Source organism: Myripristis murdjan, chromosome 12 (assembly GCF_902150065.1).
Source record: "Myripristis murdjan chromosome 12, fMyrMur1.1, whole genome shotgun sequence".
NCBI lineage: Eukaryota > Metazoa > Chordata > Actinopteri > Holocentriformes > Holocentridae > Myripristis > Myripristis murdjan.
Window position 1 is genome coordinate 26,510,359 of NC_043991.1, and position 25,071 is coordinate 26,535,429.

General features: G+C 41.8%; 1 protein-coding gene across 1 annotated transcript in view; it reads right to left on the reverse strand.

Annotated features, from left to right (window-relative positions):
* Positions 1 to 25,071, reverse strand: part of LOC115368869 (netrin receptor UNC5D-like) — a 185,203-nt gene that overhangs the window by 31,514 nt on the left and 128,618 nt on the right. The window contains exons 3-6 of the mRNA XM_030065270.1: positions 12,369 to 12,512; positions 11,280 to 11,383; positions 2,131 to 2,305; positions 567 to 734 (exon numbers count right to left, since the gene is read on the reverse strand). Of these exons, the coding sequence (XP_029921130.1) occupies positions 567 to 734; positions 2,131 to 2,305; positions 11,280 to 11,383; positions 12,369 to 12,512 (591 nt within the window). The remainder of the gene's footprint in view (positions 1 to 566; positions 735 to 2,130; positions 2,306 to 11,279; positions 11,384 to 12,368; positions 12,513 to 25,071) is intronic.

The window sequence follows — 25,071 nt, forward strand, 5'->3', positions numbered from 1 at the left end:
CACAGCCAAACATCACCCACAGATCATGTCAATTATTGAATAAACATGTTACAATCATATTGCCTGGGTGATGGCACAAAAACATGATTCAGTGCAAAGTTCCTACAATACAAAAATGACCATTTTAACAAGCCGTTTAGTCTCATATCAGTTAAAATGTGCTTTTCTTAAAGGAATACTTCAACATTTTGGACAAAATACCTGACTTTTTTCTGACTTAACCAGACTCAGACAACATGTTCGAAACCATTTTCACCTCTGAACGTCCAGTGGTTCAAGCTCCTATGGGTAGCATTTGTGTTAGCGGAAAGACTTAAAGTCTATGGGATTCCTTAGCCCAGCTCTGTCACAGAAAAAAAACAACAAACTTACAGCAGCTCTTACAGCGCTGTCTTATTTACACAGTGTATCATAGGTATTTGAAGTACACCTTGTTTAAAGAAAAAAAAAAGATTTTAAATACTGAATATGAGACTCAATGACAATGGAGATTTTAATTTGCAGTGAATCGGCTCAATTGAAAAGGATTAAATAAAATGCAATATGCATAATGGCTCTGTGCTTACCTGGACAGAGTGTGTTGCAGGTGCTCTTCTGGACCGACATGCCCTCGCAGAACGCACCCCCGTTGAGAGGAGCCGGGTTCGTGCAGGTGCGCGAGCGCTTCTGGACGCCCCGGCCACAGCGCACGTTGCACGGTGACCAGTCTGTCCATGATGACCAGCCTCCATTCACTGTGGTGAGAACAAGAAGCATGGAGAGAGACTGCAGTACACACAACACGACTGCAAACTATAGAGGAAAGAGCAAAGCAGCCCCAACACTGTGAACACTGGCCTACGTTTTGAATTTCACAGTATATTTTTTCTGTCACACGCAAAAAAGACACCGGAGTGACTGAAACACAGGAGTTCAATCAGAGCTGACAATAGAAGCCTTATCAAGAAAAAAGAGGAAAAGCAAGAGGTGTCACTAAAGAGATGATCAATGTTCTGTTCATTTCCATCCACTTCCCGCTTTTTCCCCCTGATCCGCCGCATGAAATAACGCTGAACAATTGACTTATCAACCCGTTTATTGTCACGGAAAAAGGAAGATATAGTATTCTTTTACTCCTCTACATCTGTCTGAGACTATCAGGAGTGTGATGCCTGTCAGAGACTTCATTAGCATGGATGAAGTTGGTGATTTATGGGACTCAAACCGTGCATCTGGAAAAAAAAAAAGCGGGGGAAAAATCACACGACTTCCTAGAACAGCTAAATGCTCTCTCTCTCTGAAAAACATATACCAGACCTACAAGATGAGAGGTTGAGGAAAATCGGCACAGCGTGAGCGCACTGAAATCAGCAAGGTGATCCTTCTGTGTGCATGCAGATGGTGTTGCCGTGACATTATAATTTCACTTGCTTCTGCTTTGTCTCTGCAGAGCTCCCAACAGGGCTGTAAATGGGCCGACGCCGGAGTCAACTGGTCTGCAGCTATAAAAAAACGTGTTGCATACTGGGCGCATCATGCCGGCACATACAAAAGCAGAGAGAGAGCGGTGACGGCCCACATCAAAGCCTTTCCATCATTAATTGAGTTCATGTAAACACCGCGCCTGTGCTTGTTTTTACACATGAGGGATAACTTGCCCATTACCTGCTCATCGCTACGTAGTGTGAAAACAGGCCACATGCTCCGATGCAGAAGGAGAGGTGTTGTTTTTTTTTTTTTCTTTTTTTCATACGCATGGCTTTGGGGAATTTGCCGAGGTAGCGATTTGATAGTCTACTCATGTAATGAGAGTCGAGATTGAGATACAAGCAAGGAAGCTCCGTTTGACATTGTTTTGATATTTTGTATTGTGACGGAACAAAGCAGCCAAAACAGTCGCGCCGCCATGGCTGACACGACCGCAAAACGTGTCTGTACATACTGTACGGCTGAGGAGGAGGAATACGGGGAGAAAATAAAATAAGATGTGGCTTTATTCTGTCTTGCTGGCACTACTTGACAGTAATGCCGATGTGGAAAACTCTCTAAAAAAAAAGTTTCTACGCTTATTTCTTTTAAATTATGCTGTTTTTCCCCAAGGCAGAAAGCAGTTTGAGGCAACGGGTTACACTGAATATGTGGATGTCTCACCATAGACCACTACAGTAGCGGTGGCACTGCGCCTCTTCGCCACGATGTTGCTGGCCAAGCAAGTATAGTTCCCCGAGTCGGAGAGCCGGGCCTCTGAGATGATTAGATTATGATCGGCTCTTGTATCAACGATACCGTCGGAGTTCACCGGCTCTTCATTCTTCAGCCACTCCACCTGAGAACGGACAAGAATACGCTTGATTAAATCTAACCCGACTCAAACACATCAGGCTCTGAAATGAATCCTTGCCTTCATCGGATGCATTTTGAAATGACCACATTAGACGACACAGCGTGACAACGGGATCTCTCCTCTCTCGAAAATATGTGTTTACCGAAGGGTTGTGAGTAGGTGGGAAAGGTAATTCACATGCCTAATGCCCAATCAGAGGGAGTGATGCAGGAGGTAGGTCACATCTTCTATCATTACCAATTCAGCGGCCATGTAGTGAGTGAAAATAATAATGAATTACAAACTAAGGGACACTCTGTTGATGCTCCTCTGTTCGCTTGACTGGCCCTGTAAATTGCTATTAATGTGCCGTTGGCTTGAGCTTTTCATTGAGAGAGACTAGCTAGGGCAACAGGGAGTGGGGTTTGATTTATGGCTGTGTGTTTGAGGATTAAAAACACCAGCCCATTGGGAGCTGTGTGTGTTTGTGCATGGGGCTGCATTGTGGTGTGTGTGTGTGCGTGCTTTTGTTTGTGTGTGCGTGTGCGTGCGTGCATGTGTGTGTGTGTGTGTGTGTGTGGGGAGAGTGTCCATTTGCCAAGGGAATATAACAACAGCCAACACACTCAGAGATTGCTTTGCTCTCTCAAAGCACCCTGAAAGAAAAAAATTGAGCTGGGAAATCAATAAATCAGGAGTCATGTTGTCACAAGCGGCTTTTTCCCCCTTTTGATGGCCCAAGAAGTCTTTCATCATGTGCCTTTAATTTCATTTCCCCTCCCCTCATCATTTGGCTTCAAAGCTTTTGAGAGAAATCACACTGGTGGGCTGCGCTGGTCTTTCTATCACTCCTATTCTTAATTTTTTCCCCTTTCACTCTCTTTTTGCACCTTCAGTGTCCAATCAACCTCCATATTGCCTTCCATCCTCGACTATTATCTTTTCCACTGCTGCCAACACCCATCTGTTCAAGGAAAACGGTTTCAACCTCTTGCTGGAAAAAAGGGCAAATATTTATTATAGTCATATAAAATCCACCTACATCCCACTGTTACATCATGCCAATGATAATTCTGCTTTCATGGTCCCTTAAAGTAAAATTTTCTGTGGCATTGTAACAACTCCCACGGTCTCTTCCTTATTAGGTTGTTTTTTTTCCCCCCCTGCAGCACTGCATTGTCCAGGGGCCATGATATTGAACTTAACAGGTCTCAAGATTTGACCATTACATTGTGTAAATTAAATATGTTTGAACGTTTAGCGGCTAATTTGTTACCTCAGGATAAGACTGGGTTAAACTAAAGGCACTGCCTGAAGCACAAATTAAATGACAGGCCACAGTGTATTAAAACACTTTTCAATGACAAATCTAATTGCACTCAAAATGCAGTAAGCAAAAATAATGAACTGAATACACATACCGCCAGTTTCCAATTTACCACAATTTTTCATTAATCAACTGTAAAAGCAAAACAAAGAAGCAGCATATTTTTTTTTCATTTATAACACACAACAAAGCCAGTTTTGTCCACAAAATGATTGTGATGAGCACTAAATTAATGTTTTTAGGGGATCTGTGGGTTTGTTTTATTAAGGTAACCAGTGTATAATTTTCCATTAAAATTATGATAGGGAGGCAAAGGAGGGGAGACTCAGGAGACAAAGCCTGGTGGGATTAGCAAGTGAAAGTACATGTGCAGGTCCAGAGGCAGTGAACGTAACCATTCCACAGGTTTTGGGCACAGTATTTGTGCTGTACCAAGTGCAGGAAACCTATTCACAAGTGCAGGGAAAAGGGACTTTGAGGTTATGTGAGGTTGACCCTCCCTGATAGGGTGAGGAGCTCGGAAATACAGGAAGACCTTAGAGGAGTCAGCTGAGGTGGTTTGGGCATCTGATAAGGATGCCCCCCGGTTGTCTCCCTTTGGAGATGCACCAGGCACGTCTGACTGGAAGGAGGCCTTGGGGCAGACCCAGGACACTGCAGGGATTTTTATCTCTCAGCTGGCCTGGGAGCACCTTGGGATATCTCGCTGGATATTGCCGGGGGAAGAGGTGCCTGAACTACGCTGCAACCCTGATGGACAAAGTGACGTGCCGTAGAAACTGGGCAATTGTTGATTCATATGGAACAAGCGTCACTGACAAAAAGCTGCTTTGCATCAGATGATTTAGACAGCGCCTCAGTAAAATTCACACAACACGCTTATTACAACGTCCCTGCTCTACATTCTCCTGAGAGGCAAAACAGGCTTTTCATCAACCTAAAGAGGACCATTGAGCCATCCTGAAGTGATATGGCTGTGGCACAATTTCTATTCATGGGTCTGCACATGGTACAGTATATCTTCTGCCAGATTCCAGATGGATCACCCCAGTTCGTTCACTAAAGAGGCACATGGCAGGACTGCGCCCTCCCCTGCCCCCTGTTTTGTATCTCACTGTAAACTGTGGCTCAAGCCGTATGACAGCATCCTGACATATGGCCAGTCTCCATCAGTTTCAGCTGTCATGTATGTTGATGCCTCTCAAGCCAACATATCTCAAAGCCCATGCCTAAAGCCTAGATTTGACCATATTTGTTTAGTATCTGACTGCAAAATCAACTGAGCCAAGTTCATTTTGCTCTACATCCGTCATTCAGGTGAACTTGACACATTGCTCTTCAGTGCCAGCATTCCCTGAAGGGACTGGCTTTACATATTTGTGGATTTGAGATACCGTATGATGATAAGCCACGGCATATTAATGTGGTTTTAATAAAATGATCACCAATCTGTCTCAGTACCCTGAGGAAAAAAAATGTATGTAATGTAATTTTCTGTTGTCACACTTTGCCGCTGATTCATTTTTCAACAATATCGACACAACTTGCAGAATTTTTGTCTGGGGAAATCAAAAGCTTGGAGTTGAATATAGAACTCAAAACCTCAAACAAAACAAAACCTCAAACAGGCAAACCAAAACATAAATTTCAATTTCGGTATCATTGCTTTGTCCCTGTTTTGTGAAGACTGTCCTCCCACAAAAAATGACCCCATAGGTCATTTATACAAGCAGCTTATCACATCCTATAGTTACATTTTAAAGTCAAGTGACCTCTAGTGGTCGTATAAGTAACAACAATGTGATTTTTCTGGAAGTGAGGCGATGTGCCGTAGTATGACAAGGAACAAAATCAGCATCAGGAGGTGGTCAGTGTGGTGGATGGGTCACCTCTACACAGGACTTTCAAATCAGAGACCTGAACAAAGTATTTTTGGTGCCTAAATCAAACTGCAATCATTTTGACACATCCACACCACAGCTTGCGGTGTATCTCCTGCCACTGGTAGGGGGCGCTAATTTTGGAAACGCTCCTGTGGGTCGTATAATTTAGAATATTTTCTATCTTTGGGTTGGGTTGGGGTGGGCTGGGGCGTGGTGGGGTGTATGCCTGGAGTGTATGCATGTGTGAAATATGTTGTACTTGTGTGTGTGTGCGTGTGTGGGTGAGTATGAGGGGGTGGGGGATTAGGGTTGTATGTATTTTAATGTAAAGCACTTTGTGTTGCATTTGTTTTATGTATGAAAGGTGCTATATAAATAAAATTTGATTTGATTTGATTTGATTTATAAGAGGGTTGGAACAAACGACCAATGTGGTTGTATGGGTTGGACGACTTATTGGTTTTGTGACAAGGCCTCAGTCTCTGGGATCGGACGCTGTATGGGAAATGAAAAGGCAAAAAGATGCGGTAAAAATAACACAATGGTCAAAAAGTGAGTCCATAAAAATAACTTTTAATTATTGATTTAAAAAAAATGCTCAATGATAACTGACAGGGTGTGAACTACAGAGGACCAGAGGGGAGCTTAAGCTTCCCTAATTAAGAGATGAGCTCCCCTGGAAACAGTGCTTGTGAAAATCTGGAAGGTCTGAAAAATGATCAGCTCCAAGTGACAGTTTGTTTATTTATCTGTCTCAGTGCTTTATGACCAAACTTAACAGAAATATGTTAAGTGAAATATTAATTAAGAGAAATATGCTGGGAGCTACTTTAATTGGGGATCTAGATTTAGCTGCTGGCATCCCCTAACTTCTGCTGCAATTATCATATCCCTCAACCAAAAACAGTTATTCTGAAAGTGTGGTTTGAACTGCTGATTAACTGTAATATCTCTTGGATCCAATGCGATACAGACACCCTGACCCTTGAAAAATCCTCAGCTGGGATAAATGCAGCCCATGCCTCAGTGATATCTACCTGGTTTAATGCATCCAATTTAAATGCAAGAGGATGCCTGAACCCACCCACACTGTTATTACCCTCCACTTTCTAGTAGGTTTCCATGATTTTCATCCACTACCTTTCCAACACTGACTTTGCGTCGTGTCTTGTCTATGTCTACTTTGTGTGCTGTGTATTTTTTTTTTTTTTTTTTGCTTGTCTTATATTTATATTACGCTTTATTTGTTGTATTTTTAGATTGTGGGCTGCGTGTCAAAGATGTCAGCCTTCTGTGGCTTGACATCCTTGTTTAGAAAAAGAAATTGTTTAAAAAAATTTCCGCGGAAATGTCACATTTAAGACAGTCTGGGAAGTTAGTTTGAGTTGATTGATATGATTTCTAAATTTGTGTTTGTGACTGGGAGACTGACTGGGAAGCTCATACTAGTTTCACAGGGCCACTATGTATATTTTTGGACTGGATTCCTGCAGCACCAAACTGTGAAAGTGTGTGGTATTGATCAGAATTGTGTTGTTTAAAAACAGCCCAAAAGCTCAGCATACCTACCTAAGGTAAGAATGCATGAATATATATATTAACAAAAACAAAAAAAAAAAAAAAAAAAATCAAAGGTGCAACTCCAGTAACCCAGTAAACAGTCCTTCTTTCTTGATGATGTAATGACTTTTGTCTCCAGACTCTCTGTGATCATAGATGTACAACATAACATGCAAATTATCTTTTTTTTTTTTTTTTGGAGAGCTTTTTATTTTGGGCTCACATCTGCACCTGTAGATGCCACATCTTTTAACCACACAACACTCTGTTTTTATCTTTTGTGCAACACGAATACATTAAACTAAAACAAATTGAACTAATCTTCCTGTCCTTTAGTTGGTTTTTCTGTCTCATGTTTTTTGCTTTGATTAATCTCTCATATTCCCCTTTGTCACTCTTTTCCGGCGGTAGCTGTAGGAAGTGTATAAACCCAGTATGTGATTTGCATTCCACGGCAGTCCTTGAGTCTCCCCTTCAGGGGTTAGCGATAGAGAGATGCACATGCTGATGAGAAGGCAGGGACAGGACAGACTCAAATGAGCCTGATAAGCTAGCGCCTAGGGAGGAGGGGAAACGGATTTGCTTAATTGGCAAATTTGTTCCACTTAGATAGCAGCAACCAGTGTTGAACTACATCACACCTAACCCTTTAGATCAGCCACAGCAGCAGTGTGCTGGTGGTGGGACTGTGTGTAGCTTTTGTGTGTTGCACGAGGTCCAGGTCATCCTGTTGGCCAAAACACTGTTTGTTGTGTGTATGTGTGTGTGTGTGTGTGTGTGTGTGTGTGTGTGTGTGTGTGTGCGTGCTGGCTGTGTTTTCAAAACTGATCAGCAGCATGCCACCATGAAAATTGCTACTGTGACAGTTAACATGGACTGACAGTGAACAGTACACTTTAATAACTGAATAAATTTGAAGCCAGGGAAGAGAGAGTATAAATAAACTTATGACTACATCGGAGACAGCAGAAAGTGTTCAGCAAGGGGCACATGAGGCTGGGCTACTGTAGGCCTGTATAGCTGAGTTTGGTATTTTCCATGGTTTCGAGCTGTTTGAAGAGGTTGAGATGACTTGATGACAGATCTTGTGTCTGTCTGGTGCGTCCTGACAAACAGCGGCATACTCCTTTAACCTTGACACACAACAAAGCACGTCCAAGTCATTCCAATTACTCCCTGCATCAGGTAATAACCGATGGCTCCATCATTATGAGGACATATGCAATGCCCTACATTTACATTCATTTGAAAGGGAAGTGAAAGCGACATGACGACAATTACAAAGCACTGCAATAAGTTTTCTTCCATCCAATTCAATTAACTTTGGGTTTCATTAAGAAGCCCCCCCCCCCCCCCCCCCTTCACTTCTCTCATGTGTACCCTCTCGCCGCCTCGCCCTCAATCACATATGGCCTTTTCTCAACGCAACAATGTCTTTGAGAATCACATTAAACAAATTAGCTCTCCAGATCTGACAGCGACATGTTCTGGAGGTGGGGGTGGCTAAACCCTCTCCATGTCCTTGCTGTATCTCCACTCGGTCTCTGGAAATGTTATGTTTATCAGTGAATAATTACATTTTAAGCACTTCAAATGACTTTGCATGAGAGACTAAATGATTAATTACTCTCGGTAAAGAATACTGGGGCAGTTAATGTGGGCCTAATGACTGTAAAGCAGTTTTTTTTCTAAAGTTATAGAGAGTTTTTTTTTTTTTTTTTTTTTTGTCTTCCCACCCTCAAAGTTTCCCCATTGCTTCAAACTATATGAATAATCGTCCAGCTGGTGGGTATATGGGTGGATATATATAAGTTAGGATTATGTATCAGTTATTTTTATCGTTCATTGGTCAAGATCTACCCCTGCAGTAATGTTTGATTTTTAGTCTCTATTGGTAAGGACTGAAATGTCCTCTGTTTAAGATAAATTAAAGAGCTATGTGAGGAAATGAGATTTTCTGTGCCTTTTTAACTGCGTCTTCCTTTCTGCCATAATAAGAGTCAATGGTGTCATGTTGGCTTTAACATTATGGTGCATCAATGTGTGTATTAAGCCTCTTTCTCTTTCTGCCATGCCAGTTCAACAGATTTAGCCATCTTGGCTCTTGTCACCAGTAAGCTGAAGCAGGCCTCAGCTGTTTCACTGTGATATATAATCTGTGGTCTGACTTACACTGACGGATAGAATGGCTTTTGTCTGATTTTCTGTAACATCCCACACAGCAGCCCAGTAAACTCCCGGGTGGCATAGTATAAGGAAGATGGGGATAAAATTCTTCCTCTCCCTCTGTTAGCATTTCCTCTGAGAACAGGAACAGAGCGGCAACATGACGGGATTTTATGCTGTAAAGTTGGCTGCACCACTTTTCATTCTTAAAACAGCATACAAAGTTGGGATTCATTTCACATGCATGTACAAATCTAGTATACTGAGCATTTATTGTCGGCTCAAACATGTCCTGTTTGTATTTGCTTGGCATCAAATGTATTCATTTGCAACATAATACTATGTAAATTGCAGAAATATGAAACAAGATTCTAATAAAGAGCATGACCAAAATAAATGTGCCTCAGAATACAAATAGAGTTCCACAGATCACAGTGCATCATGACCTCATTTACCGAAACTCAAACTGTTGTGGAGCTTCAGCTTCCGTCTGAGCCAGATTTCACAGTTGTGTCATCAAAGGCTTTAGCCTCTCAGCCATGCCTAAACTCATGCAAAGAGAAAGGTACGGCGGCATTTCGACCTCTGGATATGGGTATTTTCCTGGTTGCTAGCCATACTAGAGGGAGCTGGATTTGTTCCTGCATTATTTACCGTTACTATTCTCTTTGTTAGCTGGAATCACATTAATGAATGCATGAGTTGCCTATTTGATGACCACAATGCATGGAGAGGGACCCATGGTACAGCAGTGCTCCATTTGTGTGAGTTAAATCATTCATTGCACACGTGCACACATGCACACACTCATCCATGCACGCACATACTCACGCACAAACACACACTTTCACAGCAGGTGCACTACAGTACATGTGCACCATCACCTGCAATCCTATGAGCCCCTACACACAGAATATTTCCTATTACACATCATAGTGGATATTGATAGCAAAATATAATGGCTGTGGAAAATAATATAGTCATGGTGAAAACCACTTCATTATAAGCAACACTTTCTATGTGTTCATTTTATTTGCCCTAAAGTATGATTGGGCACAGAATTTGCTGGGCTGACCTCAGCCAAAACAAGAAGCAGGCTGCAGTTTTAGTCCCACAGCTCCTAAATATGTTGCTGTGACATTACCACAGTCCTGGAATAATCAGCATAACCACATCATTCACCCAATCCACTGTCAAGAGGAATAAATCCACTCCACTATACAGCTACACTGATACTGACAGGCAGGTTAGCTGTCTGTCAGTATCATGGCAGGGTAATAGTGGCGATTCGTCTTTGCAACAGCAATGTGAAATACTTCCACTAACGGACTCAAAGGGTTGCCAAAGGCATCAGCTGGTAGTGGCTTGTGGGAATCTAAAGTAGATGCAAAGCTTTCAATGGTTGGGTGCACAGACCTTGATAGTGACATGCCAGCCTAGTGAACTACCACATGAAGGCACACAGAATCACAACACAGCGCACACAACTCAACAGGACTGACCGTAAGAGCCTGATTTCATATTCATGGTAAAAATTTAAATGAGAATGACAGGCTGTCTCTACCAGACATGCACACACACACACACACACACACACACACACACACACTCTGACATACACTCAAAGGACAGAGAGAGTGAAAACAAGAGGGAGACAGAATGATACCGAGAATGAAATAAATCCATGACATCTAAATAAGTCATAACAACACATCCTTTACTGCAGAACATAGCGACGGACATGGAAAGATATTGCTCCCAGTATATCACCATCTCTAGTCTGAGCACAGGGAGCCTGAGCTGGTGAGAAACAAAAGCAATGGCGTCTTGCAGCTCATCAGCTGCAGCTCTGGTGTACCAAACTGAAGAGAAAAGCGTAGGTGTTACTTTGCATGCTGTCGCTGGAGAATAACCTAACTTCGTGCCATGAAAAAAAAAGAAAGAAAAAAACAGGGATTTATATGCAAAACAGTCACATGACGACTACTCTCCAGACAACACATGAGGAAATGAATGAGTTTGTAGTGGAAAAAGCCCTCACCTCAGCCACAGGCACTCCCTCTGGGGGACGACAGTGCAACACAATCATGCCCTTCAGAGGCACCTCTGTGCCCTGCGGGTCCTGCTCAAAGTTCTTCCTCAGGTCTAAGAGAGAGAACAGAGAGCCTGGATTAAAGACAAACAACTACTCTGCATGAACACGGCAGCATGAAGGAACACACATAAATGCATTCAGACTTTCAAGTGTATGGCTGTCACCGCCCACCACCGCCAACACGCGCGAGCACACACATGAGGGAGTGATGCTTTCTGTCTTGAAGTGGTACGCACACAGTGTAGTAACAGCGTCAGTAATGCAAAGTAAAGTAACACGGCACGATGTTTTGTCGAGTTTTTATTCCACAATATATTTTTCTAACCTTTTTGAATCTCATCTGATAAATACTTGATATTAAAGAAAACTAACACCGAAACTAAAACTAAGCATTTTCAAAAAACTCAAAACAAAACTAATCTAACAAACCCACTTTAAAAACCTAATTAAAACGACACTGACATTGAAAACAAAAAGTTATAACGAGACAAAAACAAAAAACGAATGAAAAGTGCAAAACCATAATAACCTTGGCTTGGAACAAATGCTCTCCTCTCTGTTCTTCTTCACAAATGAAAGGCAGTGTGAGCAGAACATAATACTCCTGCTGTCTCTGAATAGAGGAGGGCAACTGCGAGAGGAGCCTCACAGCCTGCCAGGAATAATAAACTTCGTGTTCTTAAAACTTTTTATTTAGTTGATGGTTCTTTGGATTATGGGTTTGTTCATCTCCGCTAAAAAACAAAACAAAACAAAAAAAACTGTCTGCCACATTAGTTTTGCTTGCACCCAAGGTGTTCTGTACCCGGGAAACTTGGACATCCCTTTACATTTCCCCCATTTGGACCAGCAATAATAAGGAATGGATTACATCACCCATCTCAAACCAACTGGACTATTTTTTACTGAGGTGATTTCAATGAGGCATTTTTATTCTGATCAGGCTATTGTTTTGATTATTTATGGAATATTAGGGTCCATGTAAACACAGCTGCTGAGGTCAGTCTGGCATCACAGTGATAGGCTGTTGCTCACAGGCGATTCGGACAGTGGCCTTGCGGCTCTTGGACGTCCCCAGGTGACTCCAGGCCACGCACAGACACCAGTAATCCTCCGGCCCATGGAAGTCCTCCACCTGCTGACGGGACACGTTGATCAGCACCTCGCGGATCTTCAGTCCTGCAGACACACACAACAAGGGCGATGATCACTCACACTAGCTTTCATTACATCGTGGAAATGATCGATCACACAAATGAAGTTTTGAAGGGGCAGTGTGATTGGTGAAATCTGAAGCGGATCAGATTATCAGATGCAATCAGACCTCGCCTCCCTCAGATATAGAATATTAGTCCATCCAGATACGCTTTGGGTTTGTTTTGTTTTGTTTATCTCTACTTAAGTTTTCCTCACTGCCCACAAAACAACCCTTGTGAAGTTTCCAGCTTGGCCAACAGAGGGACAGCAATGCAGAATGCCACTTGTATTATTCTAGCTGTTGATGCCGATAGCAGTGACACTATATATTTTCCCATGAAGGCACTAACAGGGGGGACAAACATTGCCCCCTTGATGTTTCAAAACTATGAGTTTTCTGTCTTTTTATTTGTTTTTTTCTTCTTGGAGAGCCTCTGAAGGAGCTGTAATTTCAGGCAGAAAATAGAGGCAAAACAATACAATTAAATTCTGCATCTGAACACCAGTAGTTTTAAAGACAAAATCATCAAAATCTGTTTTTCTGGCAGAACTTTGACTTAATGTCACGCAGATCATTTTTTAATATCCTTACAGTGCCTATAATTCGGTGTATAATGAGCAAGACTTGTACTGTCAGCGACAACTGATGGGAATTTAAAAGCCTTGGATTTCAATTATGCCAGACTATGCACAAAAAATGACAGCCAGTGTTGGACTATTAATGAGTAATAGGGTAGCTCTGTCGGGTGTCTTGGAAACTGCAGTTTTCAAAGATTTCAAAACCAACTTTTATATTGACTGTTTTCTGGCACACTAGAATCCTACAAGCTCAGTGCTGGGAAAATAGCACAGAGTAACGCTGATCGTACAGCCTCACCGCTGATCGGCTGAGTCAGGTTCAGAGACGGTCTAACATACCTGATGAATGTGAGAATATCAGTTGATTTAAATATTAATGCACCAAATTAAAATCTCATTTATTTTAATTTCTTATCTTATCGGTGATTATCAGTCATATCAACCTGTTCAACAAAAACTCAACTCAACTTAGTAGCTTACTGAATGATTATAACACTTAATTCATTATCAAGTTTGTATCTGTTAGGGTTAGAAGCTGGATTAAATTGATACTATATTGAATACAGAATAAATACTGGGTCCAGTCCAAATAAAGTATGCAACTAAAATAATTATTGAAAAAAGAAAGATTAATGTATCATTTGCTATTTTTTTTTTTTTTTTTAAACTTAAGTGGCATATTGCCATCATATGGAAGCAATAATCATCATCATAATACTGCACAGTGATTTCAGACTAAGAAGTTGTAGATGAGGACACCTTCTGCAAGCGCTGTAAAGGCTGGCATCTTCTGGCTTATTGCTGAATTATACAGCTGTATGTGGGCTTTATCCATCAAGCATTAAACTGCAGACAGCAACCTAAACATGGGCTGGAATTAAATGAAAACCGGTATATGTATTGTGAGTTACAACGTTTTGAGCTCGGTTGGTCTTTGTCGGGTGTCTTAATTACAATAACCTTTGAATAGATTGTGATCCATGTTGTTTCGGGTGGTGATTAAGTGTGTACTAGACCCATGTGGAACACTTTAATGTTCAAGATGCCACTTCCTGACGAGTAATGTATAACTCACAATAAATACTGGAGGAGTGGAGCAGCATGCTGTTATGTGGAAATTTTTTACACTTATTGGTTGATTTTTTTCTGCTTTATCAGCACTGGGTTGGATGTGCAAGGAATCTTTTCTAGCTTGAATAAATGAAACTAAATCATGCAAACTGAAAGTTTAAATGAGAAGCACTCTTCTTCTCCAAAAAATGAAGTTAAAGCACTCAAGCTGCAACTGCACCAGTAGAGCTGCCTGGTTGGGAAAACTACCAAGAAATGACCATGGCCATACTGAACAGCCCTCAAATGTTGATTATGCTCATTTGTGTAACTCTGCAGTCTTCTCCTCTGCTCCAATGGTAAAAATGCCAGTGCTAAAATATCCAGTCCAATGCTGAAAACAGAGTGAGTTAATAACCCACACGCCTGAACAAGAGAGGGTTAAAGTCTAAGTGCTAAGTACAAAGTACTCTTTGACAAGCAATTTTATTATTGGATTCTGATGGCAGCCTAAATGCACTAAGAAGGCTTGGGGGAAGAATTTGGGCTTGCAGTTTCCTAAATTACAACGGCTTTTTCACCATCACATCTCCTCATCTTTATTAAGAGAACAAAAGAATTTAACAAATATACACAAACCATTCCTTGCAAAGCTGCAAAGCTTTTATATCGGAAAAGAGACAAGCAGACTCATGTAGTGAGCTGAGGCTCTGCGGACACGCTCCAAAGTTCTTTATCTGACACACAGTGAGGTTATTCAGAGCAAATACTACACCACCAAAAAAAAACAAAAAAAAACAAAAAAAAAAAAACAAGCCCAGTATGAGCTCACTTCAAGTTACCATGGGACAGTAAATGACAAGAGGAGCTTGAAAGACCATCAAATATAAATTTCAGTGGAAAAACCAAACAAATTAGCACACGTGTGTGTTTACACGTGTGTAAGTGTGTGTGAACAGAGGAAAAAAAAAAAAAACACAAAACCTTCCTAAACAAAGAAACCCATGACTACTGGCAACAAATGATCCTCCCACACGAATGTTTGGCTAATATCTGTTTTGAGTGTGGGCCAGGGTGATTCTGCTGAAGGCAAGCTAGAAAAAGGGGAGTAATCAAGAAGACACACTTCCTGATTCCCACACATTACACAGAGATCAAAGAGCTTATTGCCCTTCTTCGAGTGGCCTGAAATGACACTGAATGGCACTGTTTGGAAAATCTCAGCGTAACTGTTTGGTCATGACGATGAAATGAGGTCAGGTCTCTGGAAATTGACATTCAGGAGCACAAACATCCAACCAGCTACTTGCGCCTGTCCCAAATTGCCTGGTTATTTCATTCTCTTTTTTCCTGCCTTTCTGCCAATCCCCTCCCCCCTTCCGTCCCCTCCAGCTCATGCCAGTGGCTCTTGACAGAGTGCCATGAAAACAGACCTCAAGGAGGAGCATCCTCAGCTTGCCGCTCCGTTTTCCTCCCACGGCCCACCTCACTTTCTTCAATATGTCTCGAACGCTGCCCCCATAAAAGGAGTTTGGAAGAGATACACTCGTGCTCATGTTTGTTCCTAAAGTTCTCCTTTATTAGCCCACCTCTCTTTTCCTTGCTCTCTCTCTCTCTCTCTTTCTCTCTCCGTCTCTCACTCTGGCATGAATCCTGTGGTGTGATTTCTCCAGGCTTTGGCCCATTGTTTTGCCTTGGCTGAGTCTATGAAGAGGCCCTGAGGGAGCCAGCCGGTGCCAGCTACAAGTGGCTCCTGATCCAAGCGGCGCGGCAGAGCTCAGCTCAGCTCAGCTCAGCTCAGCTCAGCTCTGCTCAACCAGGCCCAGGAAGTCTCTGTCATACTTAACGTCACGGCCAGGGGGATTATCAGAATGCTATTTGTTTGAGGGATCCTCATGAGGCAGCTGTGTACATATGGGGTGACACTGCGTGGGCTGCGGGTTGAGGTGGATGGATACAGCCTTTAGGAGAGCGTCTGTCTGATGCGAACTCAGCTTTGGGGAGCTGTTTGTGTGATGTGACATTGCGACATGCAGCTCAGCATGTGGGGCTGTGAGGGTTGGCTAAGGGCCAGACACAGACGAACCCTGCTAGACAAGCGGAACATGCTCCCAGCAACATCTTCAGTCTGGTCCCAGCTGTGTGTGTCATACTTAATCCTGGAACCAAAGGGACACATTACTCCATGCATAAAAAAGCATGATAATTCAACCATTAAAAGGCTGCGAGTCCTCATTTAAGTCACTCCCCCAACTGGCTTGTTTATGTTTATATAAAGCACACACGTGTCTACTTATTAGGAACCTGGTTTGCATACACAAGTAGCTTTCACTCAGCACACCACTTGATTTGCTTCCCTTCCATTTATTTAATGCTTTGTGACACTGAGAGGCTTTTCAAAAATCTGCTCTATGATATCTTTGTGGGATCTTCCTCCTTTACATATCACCAGTCCCCACCTTTCGTTCTTTCTGTGCGTGGATGATGGTAGATGATGCATCTCAGCAAGCCGGCTGTGACTGTAATGCACAATACTGGAGTCAGCCCTCTGACAGGGTGTCAACATCCTGTCCACCCTCCCCACGCTCACTCTCTCTCATTCACTATCTCTTCATCAAAGACAGTGCAGGAACTGCTACAATCCACCTTGTATCCCTTTTCAGCCTCTCTTTCACTCACCCAGTCTCTGAGATTATACCCTCTCCATTACCACTGTCCTTTCTCTTCCTTCTCCCCTCTTCCTCTTATCTCTCCATCAGAGTATCATCTTTTCAGCTGAAGTCTGAAGGCACAGATATCCCCCTCTGTTTCACCTTCCTCTCCCCTCTCCTCTTCTTTCACTCTGTTCTTCACCATCACTCCTCTCCATCTCCCTCCCACTGTTACAGTATTTCCAGGGAGAGAGTAGTGCATTAAAAAGTAAACTTATTATCTGCAGTAGGTCAGAACATACAGCAGGCTGCAATGGGCTGTCTGTTTTATCTTGCTCACTTATATTTATCACATGCCTTTAACAACCTTCCCTCTCTTATTTTGTCTTTGGAATGGGTCCCACAGAGAACTTGAAGGCAAGCCTATTCCCTTCTAAATAACAGGAGCCACTGATTTAGTGTCTGTGAAGACTTGATACAGCCTCCTAAAATCATCCAGAGGAGTTTATCAGCGCCAGCTGTTTTCCTAAAGGGAGGTTAGAATCTGGTTAGTGACGATTACATGGGAAATCCAGCTGAGTCTTGTCTGCTCCTGGTTTATCGAAAGGCTTAGCAATTGCAAAGGGATAGGGAAATGAACAGGGCTGCACTGCATTGCAAAATACATCGTGCTGCCCTTTTATTGTGGAGTGCATACATTCTCTCAGTGTGCCTTGTTGTCAAATATTTTGATACCAAATAATGAATTGGAAGATGCATCAAAACTAAAAGAAAGTATTACTAAAATGCCAATTCTAGTAGAACACTGAAAAAAGTTCAACTAAAGTAAGACAGATCTATGATGTAAAACTTCTGGAATAATAATTTATGATTTATGCCTTTTCATTATCTCCCATCACTTAATTCCCTCTTGGTCTTTTGATGCTTATTTCAGGCAGTGAAATACAGAGGGCTAAAGGGTTATAAAAAAATTACCCAGTGTTGGTTGAGGACAAATGCAGATATGCTCCCCACAGAGAGATCCTCCTTTGTGTTTACGTGGGATGTTTTCTCCATTACAGTCAGCCTTTATCAGTCCCGTATTCTGAGGTTCATGCTAGGCCAGCAGCACATAGTGCAAAGCCAAATGCCTATTAAAGGCAGGTCTTGATGCTGGTAAAGCCAGGAACTATGCTTTACCCAGCAACACAATATCACAACACCCACAGAGCCTAGGTAAAACACTCCCATCACTTGGTTTGTACACTGGGAGAGAACAAGCTGCAGATTTGCAGATACAGAAAACTGTTTCTCAAACAGGTTATGAATACTTATAGGGAGACCTGGGAACACTGCAATGAGTTCACTGAGTGATTTCTAAAATATGTGGAAAACATCTAGACTATAAAAATATATAAATAATGTTATGAATTGAATTCCATTCACTACAAAATTCCTTGCAGACTGCACACCGAGTGACGTATATAGAGACAAATGAACAGAGGCGAATACTGCCTGGCCAAAAGCCAGCTCAGCAAGGCCGTCAGGGTTGCCAAGTCCCAGTACAGAACTAGACTGTCAAGTTGGTCTGCCAATAATGACTCAGGCTCTGCGTGGCAGGTGCTCAGCACTCACAAGCTGCAGGAATAGACCCTCTCAAACACACCCCTCCCCTGCATTTGCCAGCCATCTCTATTACTTCTGGTTGAGTGGCAGGGGTCCCCCTCATTCCCCCCAGTATAACAGCCAACACTCCTGCAACCCTTTGCCACATCCCCAACAACTCTCAAACGTCAGTGCTCAGTGCCTGACCTGCTGCCATCACTCTTTGTTACAAAACTGAGGGTACAAAATGTTAATTGTAGCCACAGAACACCAAGAAAACTGTTAGTCCGAATGGAGTCTCCACAAAGAGCTACCCAGGAAGCTTCAGTGTTCATTATAACGTCTCCTTATACATGAGCAAAGAGTCAGCCAGCAAAAAAAAATTATTGATCCGTTTCTGTTTCCAAGAAGGATAATGTTATCTACCTCAGTGGCTTCATGTCAGAAACAGTGACCTCAGTCATATTGAAGATCTCTGAATACCTGATATCTGATACTGTCCTACTTAACGCTTTGCTAATAAGACTATTTTCATTTTCTTTGTGTTTCTTTCTTTCTTTTTTCTTTTTAAATCTGAGTTGAGTCATCAGCACGTCTATGATATTTGAAAGTTACTTTATGCTTGTGTAGTGTGCTTTCTTTAGAAACTTTTGGGGATTTGAAGCTCATAATTTGAACCCTTGACGGTCAGATGGACCAAATTTCTCAGAGCAAAAGTGCAGCATAGGGCTGTGTGCTCTCTTAACTACTTAACCCCCTAGGTATCAGTGATTACACCTCTTGCCACCAGTTAATCACACTGCTCAAGCTTGTGAATGACATATCCCTTTTAGGCCTAACAACGTGCAGGAGAGAAGTTGACTTTCCATCCCAGTTTGCCACTGACGTAAAACTCTTAGAGCATTTCAGATTGGAATTGACTTTGGAGGGAACCAGCCTGGTTATCTAACATAAGAGATCCACAAATGACCATCACCTAGATTCTCTGCTATGATCAAACATTTGTAGCCTAATGAAGGGAGGATGTTCTTTCTATCAAAATGAAAAAAAAAATGTTGGAGGGGCTTGTCACCAACCTGCCTACCCTGAAAACCATCTATTCAGAAAATTCTCCCCTGGGACATGGTGCAAGATCAAAACTGACCAGGAGTTTCTTCTTGTTACCCTAACCAGACTTCTGATGAGTCATCCCTCTCTGCACTCTTTGTCATAGTTGAAAACATCTCTTTGTAATCCTTATTAATGAAGTCATTATCACCATGGCATCTTGATTGCCCTTTCTCTTGCACCGTGTCTGCACATTCTGTATTTAAGACCTGACAACTAATACACAGTGCTTATAATTTATTTCATGCATCTTGCTCTATTCGGTATAACGCCTTCATGGTCCACTGGACCGCTGCAATATTGCTCTCTCACTATACATCCCCCTGCTGCCAACACGGTAAGCCACCCCGCTCAAACAGTGAATGCACATGTCTTGCAATATCACTTTGTGCTGTACGAAAGGTCGTTGAGTTGCATCATGTGCGTCATTATATCCTGTGAAACTCCAGTTGCCAATAATACAGCACGCTCTGAAAATGTAGTTCTTATATTAAAGGAAACAATCCTTTCAAAATACTTTCATTCAGCATAAAAGCAAAACAAACAGCCTGTGGTGATATCCACCATTCGGTGTGGCCTCTTTTACTCTACCTCAGGATATTTGTTAATAGATGTGATGTTTTCCAGGCTCACTATGCACTTACAACAAGCACCATTGCCCACTTAATGAATTGAAAAACAAAACAATGACATTAGCCATAATAACCATATCAGGATAATAAATGAGATTTCATTAGTGATTCAGGCTCATAAAGCTACTATCTGCTGTAAATCTTTGGAAAACACCAAATATTACTGTTTCCTCTATGATCTTAGACTGACAAAAAGGCCTTGAGACTTTATTTATGAACTGTGGATATTTAAGCAGCAACATGTGAGAATGAATTAAATAGGTTAAAAAAAAAAAAGCTATAGCAATACGCTGGGATTTGAGAAAATTAATATCATGTGTCTCTGGGCCATGGCAGACAACTGCTGAACTCCATGGTGAGAACACCGTGTCTTGATCACAGTGGGCTATGCATAAACCACATGGCAAGAGATAGCAATTATTTTAACAGTTGACAGTGTTTGTTGCTATTTCAGCAAAGTGGTTGGAGTGTAAAGCCACATGCACAGCGCATGCTGTTGCAAACAGGATAGACAGCTAGGCAAAAAGAGCCAACTCATGTTTGACTTTGCTGTGAAGGAAAACATTATTAAACTTTATTACAAATAACAAAGTTTAAAGGGCTACACTTTAAGTGTTTGTGCCAGGTCAATTTAAAGTTGCTGCAAAATAATGTACAGACAGGTGACAAATTGTTTGTTGTGCACCAAGGTCACTCAGCCCCTTGGAGGGCCAGGTACACAAACATGAATACACAACCAATTGAACTGATCTATGCTCTCTATGCAAATGAGTGCTCTCTCCTAGGATTACAACGCTACAATCCACAGCGAATGAACCACGAAATAATTTCAAAAGTATTATAATCGTGTAAACTATATGCCCAAGCCATTTTGATCAGCAGATCTCAGGCTAAATCAATGCAGTTTTAAATTTGAAACAAAACAAAACAAGTAAACGTGTTGGTCCTGAACCAGTGGTACACGCACCAACGTTTTTGCCACTCCCACTTTTTGCCAAAGGGTGCAAAAAGCTAGCTTCTTCCTCCTTGGCCTACGACTCACCTCCCCACCAAATTTGATCTATAGCTGAACATCCGTTTGGAAGATATGTCACTGGGTGATCAATGCATGTCCATTCCATCGGATGTATACAGATTCATAGTCCCTGCCTCCAAGGTCATCAGGTGGAGGACATTCATCAGTGCAGTGTTTGGTCATCAGAAGCTACCAAAACACCTGTAATGGATCTTAGCATGCATTATTAAGTGTTGAATTTTGCTGGATGGACATGATGTCATTATTCCCCAAGACGTTTTAAAAAAGCACATGTAGTTGACAGACATGGCCATTCAGAATTACCTGTAGGTGTTCAATTTGATTGAAGTTCAGTGACTGAGATGGACATGTAAAGTGAAAGCGATTTACATTATTTTTACTCATGTCAAACCATTATGGGAGCACTCAAGTCATATGAATGGTGACACTGCAACCCAAGAAAAGGCTGTACTTGCATAGAAACCACAAGCATGCTCTTTATTTTTGTGGCTCTCTAAGGTGTTGAGTGAGCCTGGTCCATGTCAAAGGAATGTACCCAAGTCCATTAAAACATTCCCAGAGCCCTGACTCTAACATCTATCTCTCAGTCACCTAGTCTTGGGCAGTTTTCATTACTACCAATATTTTCATTCGATGTGCACCTCCATTCCATGGTGTATTTCTTTTGCTGATAAGAGTGGTGTCTTCCAGAATGTCAATACTCTTGTCACCAAATGGGGATTCAAGGACTGGGAGAGCCAAATGATGTTTCCCAAATGCCAGTGAGGCCCTCTCAAAAACTGATATTTATAATACATCAGCATCCGTGGGAAAAAAATGATTGCCACCGCCACTATAAAAAAGGAAGGACCCTGGTGATCACTCAAAGTTATTATGGTAAAACTGATTGGTTTTGACAGAGAGGCAGCTTTGGAAGGAAGTCTCTTTGAGCATCTGCTAAACTTTGCTGAAAACATTTACCGCAACAAGGACATCAGAAGACAAATAACTCACAGCTGTCATGAACAGTCGAGCATGTGAAATCTACGCTCATGCAGGTATAATATTAAGCCATTACACACTGTTGAAAAAACAACAGCCTTTTCTTGTTTTTGTTTTTGTTTTATTATTTTTTTTTAACACGTCTTACAGACTGAGAAACAACATTCATTCAGCTGAAATAGAAGGTATATTGTGCAACATTTTTTTTAATCTTATGGCAACAGCAGTTGAAGCTATCCCCAGTCACTGTAATGATACTCTCTTTGCTGGCTTTCCAAATTCCTCTCCTTGTCTGTCTTTTTTATCCCCTAGGCAAAACTGAGCTAAGCCCAGATCTGAGAAAAACAACACAACACAAAGCTACATCTCCTGAGCTGAGTTAGCTGCCTCTGGACAGACATGGTCTCTGTCCTCTGCCTCAAACCCTCTGGTCAAACCGTGCTAGGGCAGCTGTTGTTGAGTCTGGCTGCATTTAATTCACAGCTTACTGCTTTAATAGCTACAGCCCCCTGCTCTCTCTGAACCCAGGGGCCAATCCACCACCTGAGTCAGACATTTACAGCCAAAGTTGAGATACAGCTTCTTACAGTGGGAGCTGTGCGGACAGCTCCAAGTTTCTCAGCTCAAGTGAGACGTTCCTCTCCTCAACACAGAGGATGTCAGCCCAATTCTGTGTGTGTATTAAGCCTAAGCAGTAACACGGACAGAGTTAGTACCAGATACTGTTCTCTAACGCTCACTAAATCCCTGGTCAGGTCCAAAGAAATCCTCTCTATCAAAATACTTGCGCATGCCAAAGCACAGCCGTGCAGCAAAACCTCACATCATCATGCAGGGGCGCCCCGCATGATAATGCGAGGTTTCACACCAACCTGGCAACCAGGACATAGAATATTAAATCCAAACCACTGCATTTGATCTTAGATGTTTTTGTTCAGATTAAAGCAAGGAGGTAAATAAAAGAGAGAATGTATGAGAAAGGGAGTGACTATGTTTACATGCATTTTAGCAATCTGGTTATTTGCCTCATACGGGCAGTTATCTGATTTTTCAAAAGCCATGTAAACGAGACTGATTTCCATAATCGGGTAAGGGATTAAGAGAAATCGGCGTAAGGCAGCTAGATATCTCCTGGAGAAACCTGATTATTGTGCCATGTATATTTCAAAATGGCTTTTTAGGTGTGTGCATGTGCAAGGGGACAGAGCAGATAAGGAAACTGCCATCATAAACGCAATAAACACACACTATGACTAAAATCTGCATGCTCTCAATGGTCGCTGAAGAATGTCTGATGAAAATATAAGGCAATGCAAAACACATCTGAAATCCCCACAACAGGCCAGTGGATGGCTGCTCTGTGATCCGACTGAAGCGCCGCTGTAGTCTGCAGGGAACGTCGGAGGGTGGGGTGTAAACGTGATTACTGGGTGTGTGTACAGGGATTTGGAGTAAGGTAACACATGTGAACTTGGACTTCACAGTAAGATGAATTCTGGCGTGCATGTGAACGTAGTGAATGAAGGATGAATAACAAAATAAAGTAAAAGGAAGGATGAATCCACTGAAATGAAGGAGAATAAAATGCAGGAAAAAGTTTGAATTCTCTACAGGACTATCACGGGAAAGTATCACGAGTGCCAAGACACTGTCTTCAAAGAGAAAGCAGGTTGTTGTTTTACCCCACAAAAGTTAGTATGAAGGAGTCTGCTGTTTTTGTTGCAGTCGCTGTGTTTTGCACTCAGTGTGTGCTGATGAATAGCTATCTCCAGGGCGAATAGCTACCTCTAGCACAGTCTGATACATGACAACAGCATCTAGCCCAAATCTACAGAAAACACGATATGATACTGTTTACTCTTTCAAAGTAGACTGACAGAAGGCCTTGAGACTCAATCTATTATCTATGAGTGTGTCTGCGTGCGCAGAGGTGTGTATATCAAAGAGAGATTGGCGCCTTGAAAAGATAAAAGTCTGTTGTTTCTGAGCATCAAGCTGCTGACCTCCATGATGACAAAACAGCACCTCAAGCCAGTGTAATGCAATATTCAAGTTTACCAATGCAGATTGTGCTCTGAAGTAATATCAAAATCACCATGATGTGCTCTTTTCTGTATTTCATATTTTATTACTTCTCAGTGGTGTCAGTGGTATCGGAGATCCCCTGGCAGAAACTGTAAATCGCTTCATTTTAATGTTTTTTTTTTTTTTTTTTTTTTTTTTTTTTTTTTTGAGAGAAATTCAAGATGATTTTAAAGTTAAAGGCAGACTGGACACACCATTCTGCTGCGGTATGGTAAATGATGAAAGAATGTAACTTATACATGACATTAGCATAACTCATTTACCCCATTACAACCCAAAATATAAGGGCATTTTGCTTAATTTTTAAATGTTTTCATGGACATGTGATATCAAAACAGTGGATTCAAGAGACATTTGAAACAGTTGCATCAGTTATCAGAGCTCAGACTGTAAACCTGAGGGGTTTTTATGATGCATCCTTTACATTAGTAAACAATGTGATGTGCCCTGTCCTATGAAACTCTGCCTGATGGTCTAAAATATCTTCTGCATGATATTAAATACAAATATCTAAAATGCTTGTATCCTGATGGCCACTGCTGTTGACAAAGCCGTTGATTTTATTTAGAAATGGTGGGGACATTTAAGACGCAGGGTCTGGGGCTTCTCCCCCTAGAAGTATTCTCCTCACTACATGCAATTTCATGCATTTTTACATTATATGGCATGACTAATAGTGTTTCTAGTACTTAAGATATTTTTAGGGAGCGAAGTAATTTCACTGCTGGAACCCAATTTCTACTGGTGTTCTGATCATTATTTATCCTCAAAAACAAATTAGGCCATAAGGCAAATACTTGGCAAGTCTTGTGATAAAATGACCCATGACCTTATTC